At 50.7% G+C, this 23,536-nt stretch overlaps 2 protein-coding genes across 3 annotated transcripts in view; one reads left to right on the top strand and one right to left on the bottom strand.

Annotated features, from left to right (window-relative positions):
• Window positions 1–19,723, bottom strand: part of LOC136450901 (probable thimet oligopeptidase) — a 35,600-nt gene extending 15,877 nt beyond the window's left edge. Inside the window, exon 1 of the mRNA XM_066451570.1 lies at window positions 19,622–19,723. Coding sequence (XP_066307667.1) covers window positions 19,622–19,652 — 31 coding nt within the window. The 5' untranslated portion in view covers window positions 19,653–19,723. The remainder of the gene's footprint in view (window positions 1–19,621) is intronic.
• A 19-nt stretch (window positions 19,724–19,742) lies between these two features.
• On the top strand, window positions 19,743–22,585 carry LOC136450902 (uncharacterized). 2 transcript variants are annotated; one of them, XM_066451571.1, is made up of 5 exons: window positions 19,747–20,319; window positions 21,184–21,340; window positions 21,579–21,629; window positions 21,881–21,973; window positions 22,264–22,585. In XM_066451571.1, exons 1-5 carry the CDS (start codon window positions 20,177–20,179, stop codon window positions 22,321–22,323), a joined length of 504 nt encoding a protein of 167 aa, XP_066307668.1. In that variant the 5' UTR covers window positions 19,747–20,176; the 3' UTR covers window positions 22,324–22,585. The 2 variants fall into 2 exon arrangements, with proteins under 2 accessions (XP_066307669.1, XP_066307668.1); XM_066451572.1 differs by lacking the exon at window positions 21,881–21,973 and having other exon boundaries at window positions 19,743–20,319.
• Window positions 22,586–23,536: the final 951 nt, after the last annotated feature.

Genomic DNA, 23,536 nt, shown 5'->3' on the forward strand with positions numbered 1-23,536 from the left:
CCTAGGAGCTAGGTTTGTGGGAACATGCTCTAAGTATAACTGGTTGGACTACGAGAAACCTATGCCCTAGTGGCTATGGCGCCTTTACTCACCAGCGTGATTAGAATTTGCTCACCCGCACCCCGAGCTTTACAACATTAACGACAGAAAGGGTCGGAATGCACTAACATTTTTATACGAAAGGGGGAAAAGGGCTAAAATTGTTTGACCATTTATTACAAGTTTATCGCCTGTCTTATCTGCCTAACTAAATCTCTTGCGCGGGATGTTCTCATCCTCTATCTCTGTAGGTAAGTCCTGTCTCAGCAGGGCAATACAAGTCGACCGGATGGCTTAGCCATTACAGAGGGACGGGTAGGGAGCAGTAGGATGCCGCACGTGGGTTATGCCAACCCCGTTGCGAACGATCAACCCGGATTCCGCTCAAACATATCTGGTAAGCGCTCCCTGAACCCGTCACTCATGCCATCAAGGTAATTCCTATGCTAGCGGGTCACCCTTACTTTACGCGCATTAATTTTGATATCGAGCCCCCGATCCCAGCAATGGCGAGGGGTCGGGTCTCACTCAGGGGCTGGCAAGAGTGTCTATTCGGAAGACATTCTCTATGGCTGACCCCTCCTCACATTAAAAAACTAGAGGCAGGGTGTGCGGAGACAAGCACTGAGTAAAGCTGGTCGAACTACAAGAAACCTATGCCTCGATGGCTACGACGTCTTTGCTTACTAGCATGATCAAAGTTTTTGTCCCAGCACCCCAAGCTTTAACCTCCACCTTCTTAGGAAGGATTTGGAGGGGCCCACCTGAGGAATCTCTATCAATGAGAGGCCGGCAAGTCACCCAAATCAATCGAACGGCTCCAGCCATAGCCGAGAGATGGGTAGGGAGCAACAGAATGTCCCATGCAGGTCACGCCAACCCCATCATGAACGATGGACCCGGACCCCACACAGATATATCTAGTAAAAGCTCCCTGAACCCGTCACCCGAGCCATCAAGGTAACTTTACCAACCCCCACTTTTCTTTTACATTGCATGATCATCCATTCTCATGCATTCATGCATTCATTCATTCATCCATCCATCCATCCATTCGTCCATATATTCATCCCATACATCCAAGCATTGCATATGCAATTGTTGCATCACAACGCTTTGCATCGCGTAACGAAGCGGTAGTCGTCCATTCGACCTAAGCGGTACTGACCAAGGCTCGAAGGCTGACCCGTAAAGGGATTGAGGCTGCCTCACATCAAATAGAGCCAGGGGAGAAAAACTAAGATGAGCCCCAGTGGCCTTGCCTGACCCCGCTCAGAAGCAGATAGGAACATCTCGACCTTTCTTATTCGGTCCTAACCTCGAGCCAAGCCCATAGAATCCCATCGAGGGGAGGCCAGCGGGCAACCTGAGTCGCTCTCCGAAGTGACATGCATCTACCGGGAGATGGGTTAAGGAGTAGTGGAATGCTACATGAGGGCTATGCCGACCCCATCAGCGGATGACGGACCTGGATTCCACTCGAATGTGCCCATTAGCGAGCTCACCGATAGTGACACTCGAGCCATCGAGGCAAGTGTCATTAGCTCAGCCCCTCTAGCTGTGGAAACTAAGGACAGGATGATGCATGAAATCTGGCTGGCCCCTAACAACCCCCATGGGCTCGGGGCTCGAGCCGCCTAACCTGAACTCAGGAATCCACCTGACTGGGGTTCAAAGGCTAGCCCACGAAAGGCTCGAGGCCACCTCACGTCGAGCAGAGTTAGGGGAGAAAACACAGATGAGCCCCAGTGGCCTTTGCTCGACTCGCTTAGAAGTGGACATAGTCATCTCGACCTTATCATTCGATCCTAACCTCGAGCTGATCCCATAGAATCCCCATTAGGGGAGGCCATCGAGCCACCTAAGTCACCCCCCAGAATGACTCAGGCATCTACCAGGAGGCTGGTTAAGGAGTAGTGGAATACCATCAGAGGGCTATGCTGACCCTATCACAAAAGACGGACCTGGATTCCACTAAAACATGCCTATTAGCGTGCTCACCGAGCGCGTCACTCAAGCCATCGAGGCAAGTGACATTAGCTCAACCCCCCTAGTTGCAAAAACCACGGGCGGGGCAACGATCACAGAGATGAGTCGACCCTCGATCGCACCCCTGCTATATGCAGAGGCTTGAGGAAAGTTGGACTGGTAAGGAGATCGAATGTGTGGTCGTAGAACGATGGCTCAGAACCTAGGGAGGGGGTACGTGAAAAAACTAGAGACATTTTCTCTTACTAATTTCGTTGTTCTCTCCTTGATCTTTTAGTGACACCCGACCCAGCAACGATAAGGGGTCAAATCTCACTCAAGGGCTGATAAGGGTATAAATACACCCTTTCTAAAATAGTCGCCGCGCCCGACCTCTTCCTCACGTTCAACCTAGTGGCAAAGTCTACGGAAACAAGCGATTGAGCAAGGCTGGTCGAACTACAAGAAACCTAAGCCCTAGTGGCCACGACACTCTTGCTTACCAGCGTGATCAAAGTTTCCCTCCTACACCTCGGGCCCTATGGTCTTAACAAACGGAAGGGTCGGAACAAGTGAACCCCTTTTCACACATAAAAAAGGAGGAAAAACAAATTCAATCAAACTAAACAAAACGATAAGTTTGTTCGAATAGTACAGAGGGGTCAGAGCTTATCCGCTTGTTACATGAATGATTGCCTGACCTATCTGCCTAACAAACCCCTTTGGGGGAGAACTATGCTCTCTATTTTGTCTGCCAGGACCTACGAAAGGGGAGCCACCACCATCTCCATCTCCTCCAGCTCGTGGGCTTCATAGCCAGCCGTGAAGTCATGGCTCATCATCTCTAGGTCGATGCTGTCCCCATAATGAGAATGAGCAATCATGAAGGATTGATTAACCCCAGCAAGAAGGGCATTCCTCTTGAGCTAGCGCACCTGAGCCATGATCTCAATGGCATGGGCCACGAGCGAGCTGGCCCCCTCCGACCGCACCACCTTAAGGTCATCGCAGACCACTGAAGGGTCGAGATGGCGACTAAAGGGGGGTGAATAGTCTTTTCTAAAACTTAATTGCGTCAGCTAACCGATACAAATGCGGAATTAAAACTATCGGTCTAGCCAAGACTATACCCCACTATATATGTTCACTAGCACCTTGCAAAGATAACAATTATGCAACAAAGGTGCCGGGCTAGCTAGAGCTCTCCTAAACAATTCTAGGAGCAAGGTTACACAAACCTAGGCCACTAGTACTTTAAGCGACAAGGGAGCTCCTACACATGCTAGTAAGCAAAAGCACAAAGCTAACGATGCTCACTAGCAATGCTCAATAACAAGGCAACCAATGCCTAATTAGAGAGCGCAAATACTTAGCTACACAAAACTAAGCAATGTGACTAACAAGGTTACTAAAACCAAATTAGCCACGCAAGGGAGCTACTTCTATGCTACACAAGCAAGAAGGTAATTAGCAAGCTACACAAGCTATCTAATTACAAGAGCAACTACACAAGCTTAATATGTATAAAAGTAATTGCAAGCTTGTGTAATGGGGATGCAAACCAACGGGAAGAATAAGGTTGACACGATGATTTTTCTCCTGAGGTTCACGTGTTTGCCAACACGCTAGTCCCCGTTGTGTCGACCGCTCACTTGGTGGTTCGGCGGCTAATTAGCATCACTCGCTAAGCCCGCACGTCGGGCGCCGCAAGAACCTACCCCTTGAGTGAGGTTAGCTCAATGGCACGCTTTACTAGAGTTGCTCTTCACGGCTCCTGCGGGGCGCGCACAATGCCCCTCACAAGCACTTCTCCGGAGCGCCGCACAAGCTTCTTGCGCGCTTCGACGGAGACCACCACCAAGCCGTCTAGGAGGTGGCAACCTCCAAGAGTAACAAGCACCACCAGCTTACAACTCGATCACCTAGTGCCACTCGATGCAACCTCACGATGCAATCGCACTAGAATCGCTCACTCACACAATCGAATGATCACTATCAAGTATATGTGTGATAGAGGGCTCCTAAGCACTCACAAGCATGGACACTAAGTCCCTTGAGGTGCTCCCCACCAGCCATGGCCGAGGGCCACTTCTATTTATAGCCCCAAGGGCTAAACTAGCCGTTACCCCTTCACTGGGCAACGGTCGGGCTGACCGGATGCTCCGGTCGTGTTGACCGGACGCTGGACCTCAGCGTCCGGTCGCTCGCAGATGACCACGTGTCCCGGTTCCAACGGTCATTTGACTTGACCAGACGCAGCAGCACTCAACTGACCGGACGCTAAACCTCCAGCGTCCAATCGTTTCCAGTAAGCTCCCGAGCATGACCGGACGCGTCCGGTCGAACGCGATCGGACGCAGCCAGCGTCCGGTCACATTCCAGCTACTGCTACACTCCACGTCAGTGCGACCGAACACAGCCTGCCAGCGTCCGGTGCATTCAGATCCAGCGTTCGGTCAGTTGACCGACGCCAGCATCTTCTCCATTCTCTTCACCCTTGCTCAAGTGTGCTAACCACAAGAATTTGCATCCGGCGCAATAGAAAATAGGCATTCCATTTTCCCGAAAGCACGGGACCCAAACCCATCTCACCCCTGCAAACACCACCTCCTTTGTAAATGTGCCAACACCACTAAGTGTACACCACCATGTGTATGTGTGTTAGCATTTTCACAATCATTTCCCAAAGGATGTTAGCCACTCAACTTGCCACGCCACTCGATCCTAGCGACAATGCAAAGTTAGATCACTCGAGTGGCACTAGATGACCGATATGCAAACAAGTTTGCCCCTCTTGATAGTACGGCCATCTATCCTAAACCCGGTCATAAACTTCTCTACACACCTACGACCGGTGAAATGAAATGCCCTAGGTTATACCTTTGCCTTGCGCATTCCATTCCATCTCCTTCAATGTCGATGCAACACATGCACCAACACGATCAACAATGATATGATCCACTTCATATCATCACATGATCATATTGGTTCATCGATCTTGACTCTACTTGCTCTTCACCATTGCCATCGTCCATCGGTGCCAAGTCTTGCTCAAGCTTCACCGCCACGCGGTCCATCACTCCAAAGCCTTCGACTTGCCCTTCACGCTTGCAACCGGTCCATCAAGCTAAGTCTTGTCTTGATCTTCTCCACCTTGATCACATGACTCAATGTCATGTCTCATGTTCATTTAAGCTCCTTCATCATCACTTGTGTGAGCTTCGCAACATCTCCAAGCCATTTTCACCTCCATGGCATATGTTGCTCACACACATGTACCTGTGGACTAATCACCTGTGTATCTCACATAAACACAATTAGTCCACCTAAGTTGTCACTCAATTACCAAAACCAAACAAGGACCTTTCAATCACTCCAAGGGCGGCGCTCTGGATACCAAGCTTGTCGCTCTTCGCCTAAAGATTCCTCCTCACCTTAGCGAGGTCCATGACCAACCCGATAGAGATGCTCTCAACCTTTAGCTTCTAGGTCATCACATTTTCGAGCTTGCCCTGGAGGGAGCTGACCTTCTGCTATGTATCATTGCTCTCTTGGCAGACCTAGTCATGCTCTAGGAATGCCTGGTCATGCTCCTCGTGAGCCGCACCACAGTCCAAGCAGAGCCTCTCTGTAGTTTGGAGTAGCTCATCTCGCTCCTTGTGTAGTCAGGAGACCATCGCCACATCCAAACTCACCCTTTTCTCCAAGGCTATAAGCTTCTCTTCTGCTCCTAGCTTCAACTCCCTTTCCTTCTCAACCTTGGCCAGAAGGTCGAGGATCCACTAGCGAGTCTCAGTGTCCTTCTAGAGTAGCCCATCTTGCTCCTTCCTGACCTTGGTGGCCTCCTCGTCGTCCCTCCACAGTCTCGTTGATAGGGCCTCGAACACCCTCTTAGTCTCGTTAGCATGCCGACGGGCCTCGGCCACCCGTGATCGAAGACTGTCTGCCTCCTCAGCGAGGGGAGTCAGCTCAGCCTCCCTCTATTGGGCAACAACAAGCTGAGCGGTCACCTCCCCATGTAGTTGTGCCTTCTCGATGAGGTGGTCCTAGGTTTCCTTCTGCTTACAAAGGAACCAAGACTTCCCCCGGCTGCGAGCGATAAGGGACTAAAAGTAAACAATGGCCAGAATACAAAAAATATATAGAGAAAGAAAAGGGCGAGAAGCAGGGTCAAGCGAATACCTAGCCGGAGGGAACCATAATGTCACGCAAGGCACCTTGGGCCTGGTCTAGGGCATCAAGCACGGATGCAACCCCACGTTGAGGATCTCCCACTCCATGCTCTCTATGGCATCGTCGAGAGTGAAGAGCGTCGACGTCAGATCCTTCGGACTCGCCCCCCAAAGCAGGGGCTTGCCCCGCGTAGGCAACTCGCTGCCCACCGACATCAGGGCTAGGGATGGCTCCCCGCCGTCTCTGATTGCCACTGACCCTTCTCGCTATTATGTCCCCACTGGGACACTCCCTCCAGCAATAGAAGGGGTCAGTGGTACGTACGCTGACTCTTCTTCCAGCACCACGACCTCTGAGGACCCCTCAGTCGCCTCCCCCTCTGTTCGGCCCACGCCAGATGCCGTCACCTAGGCCACCAATGGCACGGGTCATGCCGGTGCCTCAGGCATCACCATGGTTGTGTCCGGGTGTGGTACGCCTATCACAGCCACCTCCACCTGCATCGATGGGGCCCTGACCGGCTATGTCGCACCCACCACGATTGGCACCATGAGCGCGGTTGGCAGCCTTGTCCACCCCATCGTCAGCAGCAGTATCGCCGCCATCGCTGGCTGCTCTGTGACCTCCAAAGGCACCCCATCAGCCCCCACGTCTGCTCGTCCCATCGAGGGCACGGGCGCCACCATGGGCAACGCCTGTCCGGCCGATGACATAGTCACACTGGCGCCGCTCCCACCCAAAACGGGTGTGATGCCGGCCGATGGCTGCCACCTGACTTGAAGGGCGACTCTCTTCTTTGGCACCAGCACCAAAGGATTACACTATCTCTCAACGTTGTAAGAGACGAAAAGCATAAGTCACATGAAATCTGACCAAAATAGGGAAAAATAAAGGAGCTGATAACTCACCTCCCCGTCGTCAGGTGGTAGATATGTTGGGGGTGAACCCCCTGACCTCTGCTCTACCTCATCAGAGCGAGGCTACTTTGAGCTCGTCCCCTACTCCTAGGTAGAGGGGCTCGCTCCCCTTGGCTCTTGGGGCATGACAGCGGAGCCGCTTGCCTCCACCGACATCTCAGGCGCGGTAGCAGAGCCACCCGCCCCGTTGACTCCTGAGGGAGGTCGATGGTATGTCCCGCCTCCATCGACTCCTTGGACGTACCCTCCCCTCCATGGAACAGGAAGGGTCCCGACTCCTACAAGGATGAACCGATATCTGTCAGCGCATCCTCATTCTCCAGGATGTCCCACTCGACATTGTTGGCTACCTCATTGTTGTTGCCATCATCATCATTGTTGTCACTGTCGGTGTCCTCCCCTCATTCCCATGCCTATAGCTTCGGTTGCCTCTTCCTCTTCTTGTCCTCCTTTGCCTTCCTGAGTCACTCACCCTCGATGCGATTCACTACCATTACAGATGAATCCCTCGGCAATGGCGTCGGGTGATCCATGAAGATGAGGTCCCTCGGCTGGTTCTGCCCCTCTCAAAGTTAGTATCAAGAGGTTAGGAAATTGATTGAAGAGAAGGCAGGAGAAGGGGAAAAACTTACGAAGACAACATGGCCTGGTTCCGGCCACATCAGAGGATGTCCTAGTACTGGGAAGATGAAATCGAGGAGGGCACCCGCATCGTCCTACGAGGGCTCCATGGCCTCCTTGATGTGTTGCATGATCTCGGAGTTGGGGAGCGCCCCCTCGGCGAGCGTTGTTCTATTGAATGATGCCTCAGGCGCCATCGCGTATAGCGGGAGCGCACGCATCATCAATGGTGCCACCCTCCTTGCATGATAGGCCTCGATGATGCCTGACCCTTTCAAGCCATTCTCCTTGAGGATATGGATGGCGGAGATGTGGTCCCAGATCTTCTTCTTGTCCTTCTCCAGGATGCCCCACTTCCTCCATGACTCCAGGGCCTCTTCGATCAGGCACCCGGTGAACTCCGGCAGAGGGGCGGCATCATCGTTCTTGAGGTAGAACCACTATGAGTGCCACCCCATGTTGGACGTTGAGAGCCGCATGTGCGGGTACTCACTGACCTGATTGTTTCGGAGCTTGATGCCGGCGCACAACATCGGCATATGCAGCTCCTACCTAGCGCTCTTCTCCCTCTTCTTCTAGAGGGTGATAACGAAGAAGTACCTCCATAGATTGAAGTGGGGGCTGATCCCTAGGAACCCCTCGCATAGGCGACAAACAATGCCATGTGCTAGATCTCGTTGGGATTGAGGTGCTGTAGCTTGATCTTGTAGTAGTGCAGTAGCCCCCGAGGAAATCTGTGGGCGGGGGTCGCAAACCCACGCTCATGGAAGTGGGTGAATGACACCACGTAGCCGTCGGGCAGCGATGGTAGATACTCCTCATCGGGCAGCAGTCACTCCTCAGTCGAGGTCCATGCGTGGAGAAGACCAGGATGGACAAGGCCATCGATATGTTGGAAGGTGATGTCAGAATGGCACCACAGATCCATTAGAGGTGGGGACGGTTGGTTGTGGGCTCGACGATGGTGGGGATGTAGAGATAGGGAACCCTAGGTGATTAGTGGTGGCAGTCATGGCTATGGAAGCAAGGATGCAAGGTATGGAACCTGAGGGGTGAACCCTTTGTGTCGGATTCATAAACCCAGGGTCCCTTATGGACCGGCTTCCCAACAAAGGCTCGGTCCGATAGGCAACGTTGCAAACAACGTGCAACTCATGGGCTGGCCCAAATACCTAAATAATAGGCCAGAAGGGCAATCCAATCACCAACTGGAAGGCCTGGCCGAGGAGGAACGACACCTGCTTTTGACTCTGGCCCACCTCTTCGATCGGAGCTCTCGCTTTGGTCTCTATCCCACCTCTAGACGGCCTCTCTAATCGAAAGGCCTGGCCAAACACCGCTTTTGACTCTGACCCGCATCTCCGACCGGGGATATGCCAAACCCCTACATACTGCTCTTCTCCGACTGGCGTAATCAGAGCCGACTAGGACCAACCTACCTGGGGCGCTCACTCGATAAGGACCAGGAAATGGATAGAGAAAGTAAGGTAGGACACACAAGTCAAACCGTAATACCAGGGACCATACCCTATACACCTGTAGAATAGTACTCTATGACCTCCCTAGCATGACAGAACCCAAGCAGTGTTATGGGCGCCGATATTTTCCCCTACAGTGTTGTAGGCACCATCAACTCTCGTACTAGACAAATATGGTAAGGCTTCCCCCACATGCCTCTAGGCATCAACAGTGTTGTGGGCGTTGGAATTTACCACACCAGGTGAACATGGTAAAACCCTTTGCATGCCTCGGGGTATCAACAGTGTGGCAAGCACTGACATCTGCCATACCTGAAGAAGACGACACAACCTCCCACGTGCATCTAACATTCAACAGTATTATAGCTGCCTACCATCATCTCATACCCACTAGTGTGGGCAGCAAGACTTAGTAACAAATGCACTATCTCCCTCTCACCTGTAAGGCCATCCCCTTCATCTATAAAAGGGGTGCACTCTCTCCAACAAGGGATAGATTCAGTCAGATCGATCAAGTTCACTTAGCACATAGCGGAGCTCCCATCACTCTTGGCCCTTCTGACCAGAGTCCAACCCAACGTCTTGTACCCCCCATCTTTCTCCTTTTCATTTGTAACACCACTACAAACTTCGAGCACATAGGCTCAAGAATAAAGTCACCGACCGACTCAAACTGGATGTAGGGCACATTGCCTAAACCAGTATAAACCCTATGTCATTGAGTGCTAGGCCACCTCCGATCACAACATAAGGCAAAACTACAAATATTTACGTGTTGGTCACTTTCTGCACCGACCGTTGGCGCCGTCCGTGGGGAAAATGTTGTATGTTCAACACTTTTCATCATCGGATGGCCCATTTTTCTGCCACCTTCACCATGGCGGGCTCGAGCGATACGACTCGCTTCAGCTCATCGGAGTTTCCCACACTCCCACCTATTGGGATATGGGTTCCATCCGTCTTCAAGCCATCCCAGGCCTTCCTCTTTGGAAGCCTGGACTTCATTGCTGACCGGCTTAGCATACTACACCTCTACGAGGAGGCACTCGTTCCAGCGCTTGTCGGAGGGGCGCCCTCCATCGGCTCTAGAACACATGACAACTTCAACAATGAGGCACCTACGCTTCATTCCGAGCAAACTCTCTGCTCAAACCCCGTTGTAAATAATGTACATATTGTTATTTACTTACTATTCACTATCTTCCGCCAATTATCCAGAGGGACCCTATTGTCCCTGCCGCGATCGCCATGTGACCGGTTCCCCTATGGCCTCGCATCCCCCATAGATGCATACACCCAGGGCTCCGAAGGGTACCGGCGCCACCCCCTCTCATGTCCGAATTCATGGGGATGGCGAGCTATGCTCCTACATATTTCCTCGACCTCATGGATGACGATGTTGAGAGTGATAGCTCCAGCGACGTGACACCTAGCCACCGTCCGTCCTAGGAGTATGCTATGGCGGACGCTCTGGGACAGCCGTTGGTGGTTGCAGAGTCTACGCTGACACACACCCCTTTGGCCCCGCGTGTGGGGACCCTCATGCTCATGCAAGGGCACACTAAGGAGTTATGACAACGGTGGTAGAACCAGTCGCTGCCTGTGCTAGCACGCTCGGTACATCACGTTGCGCCCCATGCGCATGACCCGGTCGGCGGTGCTCGAGGTCATGCCCGCTAGGTCCAGCGCGACATCATAAACAAGGGGAACGATCCCCCACAGTTTGCCCAGGCTAGCTAGAACATCGCCGCTGGGGCAATGCTTCTACGTGGCGTTCCCAAGCCCGTCTACCCCTAGGAGTGGGCGGTCTATCGAAACCTCCGGGCGCTGGTAGAAGCCATTGCCATTCAATAGGCAGAAAGCTCTACATTACAACTCTAACATGCGCCCTTTCTCCCCACTAGGGGAGTGGGGACGCGCCAGACGGATCACTCCATCTGCTCACCACTACAACCACCAAGCGCGGCTTAGGAGGCAGCACCAATGCCACAGTCTGACCTGGCGCCTCCTCTGCACCGACCGTCGGTACGCAAGCGGCCTAGTTCGCACCATGATGCTTGTAGCACCATTAGTAACCAGCATCAGGCCCATCATGATGATGACGTCCACTAGGCGATGGTGAGGGCAGACGACACAGGTCCTGGATGAACCATCGAGGGAAGTGGTGAAACACACCCTAGGCATGGTCGCTGGCCAGACTACTAGAGTCCCAGCCCTGAGGGCCCGAACCATGGGCCTTTGGTCAGCGTATCCGGAGAGCGCCGTTTCTGCAGCACTTTCGACCGCCCACCAACATAGCTAAGTACACCAGGGAGACAACCCTGGTATTTGGCTCAAAGATTTCCAGCTCGCCTACCGAGCCGGAGGGGTGGATGATAACCTTTTCACCATTCAGTATCTCCCCATCTACATAGGGGAACATGTTCGAGCGTGGCTTAAATTCCTCCAACATGGCAGCATCCGTGACTAGGCAGACCTCAAGTGGATCTTTGTTAGAAACTTCTAGGGGATGTACGTCTACCCTAGGAACTCCTAGGACCTCAAGAGCTACTAGCAAGAGCCTAGTGAGTCTCGGTGGGATTACATCAGTAGGTTCTCCCAATGATGCTACTCCCTTCTTAATGTCGTCGACATAGACGTCATCAGTGCATTCCTCTCTAAGACAACCTACGAGTCCCTGATCCACAAGCTTGGTTACCTAAAGCCCTGTACCACCTGCGACCTGCTCGACATCGACACAAACCACGCCTCTAGTAAGGAGGTAGTTGGAGTAGTCTTCAATGGAGGCCAGGACAAAGGCAAGGCCAAGCACAAGGACCAAGACAAGGGCCCCTCCATGCAGAGGGGCAAGAAGAACAAAAAGGATTAGCACCGATCAGACAACACCGTGTTGGTCACCGTAGCTGATCGCACGGGCAAATAGCCATAGTAGGGCCTGCCTGACCACTTCAACAAGCTCATGGATAGCCCATGCACCAACCATGCCTACCCCATCAAACACCTCTACAAGGACTGTGATCTCCTCAAACATTTCCTTCGATAGGCTGGCGGGCTGAAAGAGGGAGATGGCAAAGAGGCGGTAGCCAAGAAAGGAGGCACAGTGGGCTAGGATGGAGATAGCTTCCTAAACCCTGAGGAATGCATCATGATCTTCGGTGGATCCAATGCCATCTGGTCCAAATGCCAGCACAAGATGCGCTATAGGGAGGCATGCGCCGCCAAGACAGCCATCCCCTCCTTCCTTAGTTGGTTGGAATCTCCGATCACCTTCGATCAGAGGGACCATCCCTCCCATGTCATGAGATTGGGACGCTACCTACTCATCGTCGACCCCATCATTCATAAGAAGTGCCTCACTAAGGTGCTGATGGACGGAGGCAGCGGCCTTAACATCCTCTATGTCGATACCCTCGATGCCATGCGCATCCCCCAGACGGAACTTTGCCCAGTGGGCTCTCCCTTCCATGGGGTGATCCCAGGAGCACAGGCATACCCTGCTCGGGCAGATCAACCTGCCCGTCACATTTGGTAACTGAGCCAACTTCCGCTCTGAGGTCATCACCTTTGAAGTGGTGGACTTCTTAGGGTCCTACCACGCCATCTTGGGGCAGCCATGCTATGCCAAATTCATGGCAATCCCCAACTATGCCTACCTAAAGCTAAAGATGCTAGGACCGAACAACGTCATCACCGTGAGCAGCGCCTTCTCGCATGCCTTCACATGTGACCATGAGCATTTAGAGCTTGCCACCATTGTGGTCAACTCGTTTGAGCTCCCATGGCTCGGGGAGTCATCGACCCTAGCAGTCCCAAACTGCAACAAACCAGCATGTTTGATGGCCTTCCATCCACTCAAGGAAACCAAGGCGGTGGGGATCAACCCCACTAACCCAACCAAGACGGTGAGGATCAGGACCTAGCTCCTGGCCAAATAGGAATGTGAGCTCATCGACTTTCTACGCACCAATCATGATGTCTTCGCATGGCAGCCTTCTAACATGCCAGGCATACCATGGGAGGTCGTCGAGCATGCATTGCGCCTCATCCTGGGCTCGAAGCCCACCAAGCAGCACCTACGTCGCTTCGACGATGAGAGGTGCAGGGCCATAGGCGAAGAGATCACCAAACTCCTAGCAGTCGGATTCATCAGAGAGGTATTCCACTCTAACTGGCTTGCTAATCCTATTCTTGTTAAAAAGAAGACTGAGAAATAGAGAATGTGTGTTGATTATACTAGCCTCAACAAAATGTGTCTGAAGGATCACTTTCCTTTGCCGCACATAGACCAGATAGTCAACTCCACCTCGGGTTGCGAGATCCTCTCCTTTCTAGATGCCTACTCGGGCTATCACCAGATCGTGATGAAAGAGTCTGATTAGCCCGCAACCTCATTCATTATCCCGTATGGTTCATACTGCTACGTAACCATGCCTTTTGGCCTGAAGAACGCTGGCGCCACCTACCAAATGTGCATGCAGCAATGCTTCGCCGACCAAATTGACCCGCTTGATTAGCTTGATCAAGCCAAGCGGCCGAAACCAACAATCGCCGTCTATGTTGATGACATAGTGGTCAAAATGGCTCAAGCTTGTGACTGATCGCAAACTTGGCCATGACATTCGTGAACCTTCGAAGGTTCAACATCAAGCTAAATCCCAAAAAATGTGTTTTTAGGGTTCCAAAGGGGAAGCTGCTAGGATACATTGTGTCCGAGTGCGGCATCGAGGCCAACCCTAAAAAGATCATGGCCATCTCCAACATGGGCCCCATATGCAACGTCAAGGGCATGCAAAGGCTCATCGGCTGTCTGGCTGCCCTGAGTCAATTCATCTCCCGGCTCAGCGAACGGGGGATGCCACTCTATAAGCTCCTCAAAAAGACAGACACCTTCGTCTGGACTAAGAAAGCTCAGTAGGCTTTGGAGAGTCTCAAAGCATCCCTGATGTTGGCCCCAATCCTTGTCGCTCCCAAGCGGGGGGAACCCCTCCTCCTCTACGTCGTGGCTAGCAACCATGTGGTAAGCGCCGCCTTGATCGACGAAAGGGAGGAGCCGAGACACCACCTTAAGGTCTAGCGGCCCATATACTTCATTAGGGAGGTACTCACTAACCCCAAGGTCTGGTACCCCTAGGTGCAGAAACTCCTATACGTCATGCTGATGGCCACCAGAAGCTCCTGCACTACTTCACCGACCATGAAGTTGCGTTCGTCACTTCTTACCCGCTCGGGGACATCATCCGCAACCGTGATGCCATGGGTCGGATCTCCAAGTGGGCACTTGAACTCATGGGCCATGAAATCAGGTATATCCCCCATACCGCCATCAAATCTCAGGCTCTCATAGATTTTGTCACTAAATGGACGGAGGTGTAGCTACCGACACCGAACGTCACCCACGAGTACTGGATAATGTACTTCGATAGGTCCGTAATGGCACCTGGCTCAGGGGCTAGAGTGGTGCTGATCTTAGGAGTAGGCTCCGCTACATCATCTGCCTCCATTTCTTGGCCTTAAACAACGCTGTGGAATACAAGGCCCTCATCAATGGGCTATGTATCGCCATCGAGCTCGGCGCAACATGACTCTATGTCCACGGCGACTCAGAGTTGGTCGTTGACCAGGTCATGAAGGAGTCCTCCTACAACAACTCCCACATGGTAGCATACTGCCAAGAGGTGCGCAAGCTCGAGGACAAATTCTAGGGAATTGAGCTGCATCACGTCCCCCGAAAGGACAACGATGCCGCCGATTTCCTCACAAAATTGGCCACCAGGCGAGATCCGTCTCCGAGCAGGATCTTCATCAATGATCTCCACAAGCCATCCACCCGCATCCTAGAAGGTCTAATCCAGACACTCCCTGATGCCAAGCCGTCACTCGGGGGCTCCGACCCCGACGCTAAGTCGGCGCTCGGAGGCTCTGACCCTAGTGCCTCTATGACGATGTCACCCGCTGACGTCGTTGTATTGGCACTCGATCAAACTAACTGGCGAGCATCGCTACTCGCCTACCTCCTCGAGGAGGTTCTCCCACTCGAAAGGACTAAAGCCTGACAGATCGCTCAACACGCCAAGACCTTTGTTGCGCTCGGTGACAAACTCTACAAATAGAGTCCATCGGGGGTGCTCATGAAGTGCATCCCCACCAACCAGGGGAAGCAGCTCCTCCTCAAGGTCCATGCTAGGATCTACGGACATCACGCTGTCTCGAGGTCGCTGGTCAGAAAAGCCTTTCGCTAAGGTTTTTACTAGCCCACAACGCTACGAGATGCAGAGGAGGTCGTCCGCAGGTGTGAAGGATGCCAATTCTATGCTCGACAAACTCATTTGCCGGTGCAGGAGCTTCAAACCATCCCAATCACCTGGCCATTCGCGGTCTGGGGCCTTGACATGGTAGGACCCCTCAAAAAGGGCCCGAGCGGCTTCACTCATGGCTTCACTCATCTACTCATAGTAGTCGACAAGTTCACCAAGTGAATAGAGGCCAAGCCCATCACCAACATCTGCTCGGAAAAGGCGGTCAAATTCTTCCTTGATATCATCTACTGGTTCGGCGTCCCTAACTGCATCATCACTAACCAGGGGACTAACTTCACCGGGAAGAAGTTCCTGGACTTCAGTGATGGATATGGCATCAGAATCGACTAGGCCTCGGTTGGACACCCACGTACTAATAGATAGGTCGGGCGTGCTAATGGCATGATCCTCCAAGGACTTAAAGCCATGCATCTTCAACCGACTCAACAAGTACACCGAGCGATGGGTTGTAGAGGTCCCAGCGATCCTCTGGAGCTTGAGAATGACTTTAAACTGATCCACAGGGTTCACATCCTTCTTCCTAGCCTACGGAGCTGAAGTAGTGCTGCCCTCCGACCTCGACCATGGCGCCCCAAGAGTGAAGGCTTTTGACCGTGACCGAGCTACGGAGGCTCAACAAGACACAGTCGACCTGCTCGAGGAGGCCCGCGAGACGACCGTCATCCACTCCGCTCTCTACCAACAAACTCTCCACAGGTGCCATGAAAGGAAGATCAGGGGGAGGATCCTCAAAGTCGATGATCTCGTCCTCCGGAGGACCCAATCAATGAAGGAAAACACACTCTCTCCACCATGGGAAGGACCCTATATAGTAACCGAAGTGATCTGACCGGGCACCTACCGACTGGAGGACGACAATGGCAACGTTCTCACCAACACTTAAAACATTGAACAGCTACGTTATTTTTCCCCTAAATTTGGTCTTACTGCTTTTTAGTCAACACTTGCTCCTGTAAAGCACCCTAGCCCGAACATTTTCAGCTCGGGTCACTCGGGGGCTCCATGAGGGACAATACTAAATACTACCTCTCTTTTTTACTATCACACGGTTTACCTGAACAAAAGGGCATTCCATTCCTTTTATTACCCTACGTGACTTTGTTCTTACTCCCAACTGAACGCACCCTGCCACAACCTACGGTTACGAGCAGCCGAGCCCCATGGGCTATGCCTAGGTTCTTAAAAGTTGCAGCCTATGGAACAAACGGGCAGGTGCAAAAAAGAAAGGATAAAAACAAAGCTACGCTAGGATAAAAAACAAGAAACGGATAGTGATTCTATCACAAAAACAGAACAGATATATTCATTGATACAAAAAAATTGTTCACACGGGGGCTCCCCCATGAACTTAGCGATTACATTTATTGACTACCTCTACTCCAAATACTACTGTGGCTGCTCGGCGGCATCAGCTGATACCCAAGGAGAAGCCACGACACATATCGCCGGACATAACCACCGCCGCAAGGGCCTGTCAGGTTCCGCTCCCTCGACTTCGACGAGCGCAACGGGTACCTCAAGGACTCCGCCCGGTTTTGCTCCCTCGACTTCAGCGAGCGCAACAGGTACCTCAAGGGCGTCGCACCCATAGATGCTTAGTAGAAGAGCATGGAGCTCCTGACCTTCTCATGTAGTCGAAGTAGCTCCTAGGCAGGGATGCTACCCGCCGAGGTATGGCCACCGTGGCTGGAGGATATCTCATCAAACTTTATGAACTGGCCAACCTGAGCAGCTACAGGCATGGAACCCTCCACCAGCACGATCCTGGGCAACTTTCCCTCCGACAGAGCTCGCCTGGTGAAGATCCACCGGAAAAGAGTCCACGCACGGCTCTATCCCGAAAAAAGCCTCACAGACGAATCCAGTGCGCCACCTCCTTCGGCCGAAGCCGTCCCTTCTCAGGCAAAGACAGCTAGCACTGTTGAAAGGTCCTAATATGGCTAGAGGGGGGTTAATAGCCTATTTAAAATATACCAATCAACTAGAGCAATTTGATTAGTATAACAAATAGCGAAATGCAAACTTGCTCTAGCTCTACAAAGGTTGTAAGCCACCTATCCAATAATTCTAGTTGCTATGATCTCTAGACACACCATTTGTTATGTCACTACTCACTAAGAGCTCTCACACTTGCTACACTAAAGAGCTCCACTAGATGAACTTAAAACAACAAAGCAAGCTCTTAATTCTAATTACACTAAAGAGCTTGCTACAACTAGTTTGTAAGAATATAAATAAGTGAGTAGGGTGATTATACCGCAGTGTAGAGGAGTGAACCAATCACAAGATGAACACTAAATCAATCACTGGGAGAATACCAAAGGGCAAGAGACAACCAATTTTTCTCCTGAGGTTCACGTGCTTGCTGAAACGAAACTTCCCCCGCTGGCAACACGAACCCCCCAGACGATTCTGCTCGAATCGCCCGGGGGCTCGGGGGCTACACCCGCGGGTGCGCTCGCGCACACCCACCGTCAAGACAAAAATCCTCCAGACGATTCTACCCGAATCGCCCAGGGGCTCGGGGGCTCCTGTCGGGTTCATAAATCTAGGGTCCCTCACGGACCGGCTTCCCAACAAAGGCTCGGCCCGGCAGGCAACGTTGGGGTCACAAACAAAGTTAGGGTCACGGATTGGCTTTCCAACAAAGGCTCAGGGGCTCCTGTCAGGTTCATAAACCTGGGGTCACTGCACCAAGTGCACAATTTGCTAAGTCCTAAAGATTTGCAGTCGGAAAGCACTTGGCCTTCCTATCGAGGAGCCTAGGCGATATGACATAGATGAGACAGAGGTCTATGGGAAGGATTATTATGACCCGAAAAAGCCAATGTACCGCTATGACTACCGGGGAGAACCCAAGAACACCGAGAAGACTAAGCTGGAGCGGGACGTGGAGCGCCACAACCAACAGGTGGTCGGCGACGCGAAGAAATGGTGCGAGATGTCGTATGATGACTATGTCCGCAAGAAGCTGCGGTTGGAAGCAGCTGAGGCGAGGGAAAGGCAGAGGAAGGCGTCCGAGCCACAGGAGGACGAGGAGTACGATGATGGCATGGACCTGGACTTGAAGAAGATGACCAATCCTCACGCCCCGCATAACTGGTTTTACATCACGAAATGAAAGGTTAGGCTCGCCACGGGGGGATGTAGTTGTTGGTTGTGCAAGAGATGTGAATGTATATTTTGGTAGCATTAGGTTGCTGGCTTGATTGGCTTGGGTGTTGGGTCGGCTCTGGTTGCAGCCAAAAGGCCATGTAGCCACTATGTAGCCCTATAGTAGAAACCGGAGATCATGCCTGTTTGCCTGGTCGCCTGTTCAAAGTTGTGATTTGACAATTTTGACCGTGATGTTCCTCTGATGAATGGCAATTTCCACTGGTAGACGTTTAAAGCAATATTTCAGTCAGCTTGTCTAAGTGAAAACACACATAACTGAACGATTTTTGGATGGTTTGCAACTTGAGCTCATGTTAACTGGGACTGGATCTATGGGCGTGTGTTGAACAGAGAGCATAAAACGGGGTCTAACGTTCTACTTGTCGACCTAACCATGCACTCGAAAGTCGAACCCCATTCCGGCTGTGCGACTTGATCAAACGCCGGGCGGGCGAGCTACGCTCTCACGTCGCGATTAGGATATCAATTCGTCAGGTTTATGCGTGAAGCTTTGTGCAAGTACTATCATGAACGTTGCGTGGCAGCAAATGTCTTGTCCGCGCAAGATTATTGGCCCCGAGCACCACGTCCCTGTCTATTCCTCCCCTATGCACCTACTGTATCCAATCCACATGCTAGATTGACAGTTGCGCTGTGTTGTTTCGCATGCATGAATCAGGATCTGGTGGCATCTAAATGGGCAATTCAGAGATACTCCTACTCCGGAACTTTTTTCTTTTGAGATCTCAAGGTTTCCAATCTGCAACATGCCTGCTAGCCGCCAAAGCAGTGTCACCGTCTTGGCACCGTAAGCCAAGGCCCAAGGGTCCCGTTGCTTCTTGTTGTTTTCGCAATCACGCAAAGCGGAGGGACGTGACAGCCCGGCCGGATCTACCGGCCAGAATAAACTTACAGTACGCTAAAACAATTTGGACCAATGGCAGAAGCTTACCACGGTCCACGGCAGCTAGCTCTTCCTGCATCGCTCCGTGCCTCCGTGGGCGCAAGTCCACCGATCGGCATATTCGCCAGCAGGCTTCCGTTTTGATGCCTCCCTCCCCCTTCCACTCCAATCAGCAGCTGAGCTCTCCCCCGCGCCGGCACACCCAAATAAATCCGAGGAGTATCTGCCTGGCTAGTTGCTGCTCCTTCCTTCCCTCCAAGAGCAGAGCAGCAAACAAATCCGGGGCATCCTGCAATAGTAGCATACGGCAGCGGGCTGCCGTCGCCATTGGTGCGGTGCGTGCGTGCGAGCCCGAGCCGTGCGACGCAGCGCGGGCAGGGACCAGGGAGAGAGAGACGAGAAGGAAGCGAAGCGAAGGAGGAGCTTTTTAGCGAGCGCGGCCGCGGATTGCGGAGGCTGTATATATAGTCGGAGGGCGCGCGCTCCGGTCCGGTAACGTGACGTGCTGCAGGGGCGGGGGGTGGGGGGTGGGGCAGGCAGGCAGGATTAGGCAGGGCAGCGCCGCGCCCCGCCCGTCCAAGAGCCAGGGACTTTCGTTCGGCCATGGGGGACGGTGGTGCTGACGACGCCTCCTCGCCGCCGCCGCCCGGGGGCTTCTCCTACCTCGCCGTCTTCCACAACTACCCCCTCGTCGCCGCCCTGCTCGGGTTCGCCATCGCGCAGTCCATCAAGTTCTTCGTCACATGGTACGCCTCGCTCCTCGCCCGTGCCCCGATTCCCTTCTCCTCTTTTCCTGCCTTCACCCGCCTCGCGTCCTGTCCGTTGTGTTTGGGTCTGGGATCGGGCGCGAGCGTGGTCGGATCCGCCTGCGGTTCCGTCGGTCAAAGCTGCCTCTTTACATTGTTCGACTGTTCCGTTTCCTGGACATCCGAAACGAGCTTAAGAATTTGTTCCTCACAGCTAGAGGAATGAATGATACACTGGGAATGTAATAGCATCCTATATGGTGGATTTGCTTCCATTTCTCGCTGGTTTTGATGAATTGAGCTGGAAGCAAATAGAATTGGCCTTGATCTGGTCAATCTAGGGAAGAATTGTGGGCCACTGTATTTTTTTATGAGGTGTCCTTTGGACTGGAATGCATTGATCATTGATGGAGTGCAGTTTGCTGGTTATTTACACCACAATTGATCAATGATGGAGTGCAGTTTGCTGGTTATTTACACCACATTTGATCAATTGATCTGTCCTGGCAACAGTATGATCTTTGGCTGTGGAATTCATCTGATTTCTGGATAGATGGTCAAGGAACTCTTGCAACAGTGAAGCCAGGCATGGTGATGAACACAGGGGGTCCTATTTTGTTTGTCTTATAATAGCGCAGACAGGCTTAGGATCCCAATGGGATCTTTATTTTGGCAAAAGAATGATTATGTATCAAGGTCTCTTGCTTATTTTCTCATTTTTTCCCCACAGTTTTGATGTAGATAGATACATCAGCATAAACTTTATGGAAGATCAGCAATAAATTTGTGGTTCAAGTCTGAACAGGTGTTTATACAGTTTCCCATGCTGCAGTAAGTTTGATTTGTTCTTGTTTTCAAACAAAGGTACAAGGAGAACAGATGGGATCCCAAGCAGCTTATCGGCTCCGGTGGCATGCCATCATCACATTCTGCCACGGTTACAGCACTAGCAGTAGCGATTGGATTCCAAGATGGCTTTAACTGCTCCCTCTTTGCAACAGCAACTATATTTGCAAGTGTGGTAGGTTATCAGTTCTCCATCCCAACCCATGTTTCTTCTGAAGAGGTTTTATTTACTTCTTGAATCTTGATTGAAGAAAAATTATCATTTATATTGTTGTTGCTTGGATGCAATTTTCAGTTTTGGGTTGGACGTTATTCTGTTGCATGTGGGCATATTGTGCACACGTTTATGCTGACTTCCTTTTGTTAATTCCAAATTTTGAGGTCTCACGAATTTACTTTTTGTGACTTGGCAGGTAATGTACGATGCTTCTGGTATCAGATTGCATGCTGGAAAGCAAGCAGAGGTATATAATAACTCTTTGCGTGCCATCTGTTGGTTCAATAGCCTTTCTATATTGTTACAACCTTGTGATAGCTCTCAATGTATTATGATGACATTAGTGTTGTGCTTATGTTGAACTTAATTTTGTTTCTCCAAATTTTAGGTATTGAATCAAATAGTTTTGATAACAACCTTGTGCTAGCTCTCTATGTCTTATGATAACAATTTGTGGTGTGCTTATGTTGAACTAGTTTTGTTTTATCTAATTTTTAGGTATTGAATCAAATAGTTTGTGAACTTCCTTCTGAACATCCCTTGTCTGAAACAATACCACTGCGAGAACATTTAGGCCATACACCAACCCAGGTTTGTTCAAATGTCCTTTTTATTGTTTTTTCAAGAGAGTGCATTTTATTGTTGTCGGCAAAATGAAAGCGATGGCTTATTGGCATTATGGTTATGTGGATACCAAGTGAGCCTCAAACTGGCCGACCCCACATCACAATGCCCTCATTTTACTTGGCAACATATGTAGATATGCTTATCTACTATCAACATCATGCAGCTTCGTCAGTGCCACTATCTTCTTGTGTCATACATTTATGAATTACCATTTTTATGTGTTCCTAAATTCTTGGGTGCCAAATTGGTCCTAGGTGATTGCTGGCGCATTGCTTGGGTGTACGATAGCCACAGCAGGACAATTATTCGTTTGAACTCCGAAGGTGCAGCGGAAATGTTGTATGTATTGCGGGGCTTGAGAAGAAGTTTCTCTAGTCTTCTGCTACTTTAGGTATTGGTAAGATTTGCAACTTGGTGCTGTAGTGTTGTTGAATGTTGTAAGTTCTGATGGAAAGTGATTATACGTCAAGGTGATGTTCACAGGATTATTGTACAGAACATTTGTTCGATAATGTCATGGTTATGATTGATGAAATATAAAATGTGATTAGAACAGTGATGATTTGTGACCACTAATTTGTTGTCATCGTTCATTGACTCCCATGAGGAGCTGATTTTTTTTCTTTAGTATTTATATTTAAAATCATACTGCATGTTGTACGAAGCAAAGATTAATCTTACTCTAATTTCCCATGAGGAGCTGGTTTTTTCTTCAGTATTTATATTTAAAAACATACTGCATGTTGTACGAAACAAGGACTAATCTTACTCTAGTTTCCACTATGCTTTGTGTAATTCTGAAGCAAACCCAGAATAACTGCACAGCTAAATGGTCTAGACTCTGGGCAACACAAACATTTGATTAACACTTCTCATAGCAGATTGCCAGTAACATAGCCACAATAGAAGATGGGAGCTTATCTCATAATTAAGCTTACCAATAACATAATCACAAGAGCAGATGGGAACTTTATCTCATACTATACCATTGCATATACAGAAGATAAATTGTCTTGTGACCTTGGTCATGCACTAAGGCTTTGTTTAGTTGGCGAAATATTTTGGGAAAGGGTACTGTAGCACTTTCGTTATTATTTGGCAATTAGTGTCCAATCATAGTCTAATTAGGCTTAAAAGATTCATCTCGTGAATTTCGTCTAAACTGTGTAATTAGTTTTATTTTTTATTTATATTTAATGCTTCATGCATGCGTCCAAAGATTCGATGTGATGGGGAATCTTGAAAAATTTTGCAAAATTTTGGAAACTAAATAGGCAAAGTGATACTGATGCTTTTCTGTATGAGAGTGCTGTTAGAGCCCTTCAGTATCTAATCTTGACACGGCTGGACATTTCCTTTGCCATCAATAAGATCTGTCAGCTCAATCTCGACTCATTGATGTTCACTGTGGGGCTGTGAAGCAAATTCTGCGATATATTAAAGGGGCCATTGATCATGGCTTGAGGATTCAAAAGTTCAGTTCCTCTCTTAGGAGCGTTTTTACTGACACCAATTGGGTCGATGATG

This window comes from Miscanthus floridulus, chromosome 5 (assembly GCF_019320115.1).
Source record: "Miscanthus floridulus cultivar M001 chromosome 5, ASM1932011v1, whole genome shotgun sequence".
NCBI lineage: Eukaryota > Viridiplantae > Streptophyta > Magnoliopsida > Poales > Poaceae > Miscanthus > Miscanthus floridulus.